Raw genomic sequence first — 3,939 nt, forward strand, 5'->3', positions numbered from 1 at the left:
ACCAACTTTTTCGTGTTATTTTATGTTTTGTGATACTTTTCAATATCATATACAGTGGATAACTGTTTGAATGTTTATTACCAACAATCAATAAGTGCCAATTCGTTGGAAAATTAAACCTGCAACATGGGCTTTAATCTGGCTGATTGAACCTCTTCCCAGGACTGTGTGTTGTGTATAGACTGATTGATTGACATCTTCCTGAGTCTCTATCAGCTTTGTTTCACCTGTTAGGGCAGGAAAATGACACCTTTATCATTCTTATTGGTAGAAAAGATTTGTGACCTAATAAATTCCCATCTACGCTCCGACCCACCTTAAACCTGAGCAGTGGTCAAATCAGCCAAAAATCACCTGTGGGGGTGTTCAGAAGCTTAAGCGTCTGTTTTATTTTTCAGTGGAATATTTTTGAGTGCCAAAACAACTTTTTCCAATACAAGAGATTTAAAATGCCAATGTTTCCTATTTCAGGTCTGGTTTTCAATGGAACATTTTATTTTTGTGGCCAAATATATGTAATTGTCCCAGCTCCGTAACAACCAGGCAGAGGATCTAATAAAAGTTGCCATCAAGCTGTACGGGAAATTCACTGGATTCAGCTTTTGGAGTTTGATTCATATTATGGACTAAATGTCAGGATATCCTCTGCTTAACAATTTTCCCCCATATTCATAAAGTGGTAATAATAAATTACTGTAGTGGCCCTCTAATATTTTTGTTGAATATAGTTTATTATGGGCTTTAACGTGAATGCACATAGAGAGAAATACAATGTGTAGTAGGTCTATCATATCAGCATATTGTTTGTGAAAAATCACAGTGGGGGTGATATTTTTTCAAATATTTTTATTTGTTTTGAAGAAACATAATTGGCATATTTTGAAATATAACAGACAGATAAACTATAAAATATCTACTATTAGAACTGCAGAGCATGTTGTGAATGTCTGCAGTTTGAGTTAAAATGATTTATACGCATTAAACTGACACTTGTTTTAAAAACTTTACACAAGATCCTGTGACCAGATGAGCTTCATGTTGCCAGGAAATACATACTTAAACATGGTATTGACAAGGTAACAGTTGCTCTAATACAAAACTGGAGTAACAGTAATGTAATGTGTTTAACTGTATGCATAGTTATTGCAAAGGGATTATATAGATTGTCAGTTGGTGTTCTTGGGCCTTCCACATCAATTAAGTATTGTTTGCTTAGTAAGTGGTGAAAGCAATATTGACAAAAAAGTTTACAATTCATCCAATCTTCCATTTATCTGCTTTCTACGAGTATTCTGCATCCTCATAGCTTTGTCCTCATGTGTATTGGACCTGTCCACTGCGATCAGCCTCACTCCTGAAACACAAAGAAGAATGAGTCCTTCACACAGTCTGAACAGAAAGTTGGGAAATTGACTGCAGGCCACTTTGATCTAAGGTCTATATGTCTATTGGTTTTTCAAGTTTTGAAGGAACATCCCACACACTGTAATTAGGACATGCTTACACATTGTAATGTGATACTGGATCTCACCAGGTTATTCAGTGTTGATAGTATAACTGCATGCAGTACAGCAAATTATCCATGACATTTGTATTATTTACAGTAAACATATAAGGCAGTAAAACGGTAATGATCAAAGTGTTTTATACAATACACACATGATTATATACATTATTGATACTGTATTTATTGTTATAGATCACTGGAGGTCTGGAAGCTGTGCTGTATATTCTGAGGTGGTTAACATAATCTGCAAGGAACAAAAAACAAGTAAACATTTCACTAGACAAACTTAAACCAAAGAAAAACCTGTCTAATAGGTCAAAGTAGCTTTACTGACATTATATTGAGGGGTTAGATTACAATATAACAAAATTTGACTGGCAGTTCCCTGATGATGCTGTTATTGCACAATGGGAATAAATCCATGGGATTAAGCTGTAAGTGTATGTGTGTGTGTGTGTGTGTCAGAGATGCTCATAAATCATTGAGCTTGAGTCCAAGTCAAGTTCCATTGAGGCTGCTCAGAATACTGCATTTAAAGCATGTAATATGTAATTATGACTCATTAATCTATTATCATAAAGTATCAGCTTTGAATGAATTGCAATATGACAAAAAAACACCAGGAATGCTTTACTTTCAAGTTGTTGGCACAGCAGTTGCCGGCGCGGTCAACATGTTTGTTGTCCTCTCTCATGTGTGGCCGCGAGCAGCAGGTATGTTACCTGTTACGTAGGTGGGTTATAGGTTATGCAGGGAGGGGGAGAACATTCAGCTCATCAGATGGAGACGTTTCCTAAAAATCTTAATTTTTTTAGTAAAGGTCTCCGAGCTAGAACCGACAATCAAATTATATTAATCTTTTTTTTTTTTTATAAAATCTCCTATTCAGGGGATGCGCGTCTGGTAACCTCTCCGGTCCTGGCCCAAAAGGATACAAAACCTCCACCCAAGTGCAGCCTCGCCCTAGCCGTCTTCCGTGCACCTCCAGGTACTGAACTCTCAGGGTATAGAGTAAATGTGAGTAAAATCACACAAAACTCCGATGTCAGTGGGTAATTTCTTAATCACACAAGGTCCCCAGATGATACTTCCCTGTGCATCCCATGCGAATAGCGTTTAACTTAGACTACTGAAGCCTCATATGTAGCTTCAGCTGAATTGTAGAACACATTTTTACACAAAACAAATAGTAGGGACTTCTTTATGGCCAGAGAAAGAATTACAGAAATCAACTCTTTCAGGTTACATATTGGCTGACAGCGGCAAACGCACTGCAACTTAATGAAAAGCATGTTTCATTAGGTTGAAGTGCGTGTGCCACCATATATGAGGTATTGTTCTAAGATCTACTATTAAAAATGTGAACATACTGTATCATTTAAATCAACTATATATACTGTGAGAGAAATGGATGATGTGTCATGTCCAGAGCTGGATTCAAGCCCAGGAAGCTAAACATGGAGCACAGTAAGCCACCAGGACAAAGGTACGCCACCAGGATGAAGTGTCTCTAATCCAGACATTTTTTACTACTGAAGCAGTAGTTAAAGTAGTTCAATTCTAGTTCCATCTGAACTAAATAAACATTAAAATGCTGGATAACACTCTTTAATATGTGTATGTAATATTTGTAAGTTTTTAAGTAAGTGCTAAAATAATTAAAAAAATAACAGGGGCACCTTTTTGATTGCCAGGTTGGAAATATTGAATCCATTTGGATGGTGTATCCTACCTAGTACGCATCCATTTTGCATAACTAGTGCTTTGACTTTCAATACTTGTTGGCCAATAAATTATTAACCTTAGTGACTATTATGGAGCAGACACAAAGCAATATTATCATCCTGTTGGAATGGTGTTCAGGTCCACATGATAAATTTAAGTATTAAACATTCATCTAGGCCTCTGTTACCTAGTGCTTGCTCTTTGTGGGAATTGTTGGGTTTCTGTGAATAACATCACAGAGTACGGCCTAGACCTGTTCTTTTCTTGAAAAACGCTTTGAGATAACTGTTATTGCGATTTGGCGCTATATAAATAAAATTGAATTGAAAAAAAATTAATTAATATTCACTCTCTTTTAGCTCTAGTTTTGTCTTCACCAACTCCTGATTGGAAATACCTGGTTCTTTACAAGCTAGTCTCTGTGTTTGTCTGTTGTTTGGTGCTGAACAGGCAGTGTGTTTATGAGAGCTTTTTCACTGTAAACGGCTGCCCGTTGCTGCTGGAAATAAGGTTGATGATAATGCTGAGACAAAACCAAATCAGTTAAGTTGAGGGCCCTTAAACCAAAACAATAAGTTGGAAGACACTAAAATGCACCGTTGATGACACCGCTGAGCAGCGCCCTGTTTGGAAGTAGTGCTAGTGGAGGGGGGGGCTATGGCTCAGTGGTAGAGCGGTTGCCTGCCAATTGGAAGGTTGGTGGTTCG

At 37.3% G+C, this 3,939-nt stretch overlaps 1 protein-coding gene across 1 annotated transcript in view; it reads right to left on the reverse strand.

Moving 5' to 3' along the window:
* Positions 1 to 953: 953 nt before the first annotated feature.
* Positions 954 to 3,939, reverse strand: part of atoh8 (atonal bHLH transcription factor 8) — a 105,612-nt gene continuing 102,626 nt past the window's right edge. Inside the window, exon 4 of the mRNA XM_032510628.1 lies at positions 954 to 1,354. Within this exon, the coding sequence (XP_032366519.1) occupies positions 1,349 to 1,354 (6 nt within the window). The 3' untranslated portion in view covers positions 954 to 1,348. The remainder of the gene's footprint in view (positions 1,355 to 3,939) is intronic.

The sequence above is a fragment of the Etheostoma spectabile genome, unplaced genomic scaffold (genome assembly GCF_008692095.1).
Source record: "Etheostoma spectabile isolate EspeVRDwgs_2016 unplaced genomic scaffold, UIUC_Espe_1.0 scaffold123, whole genome shotgun sequence".
Lineage (NCBI taxonomy): Eukaryota > Metazoa > Chordata > Actinopteri > Perciformes > Percidae > Etheostoma > Etheostoma spectabile.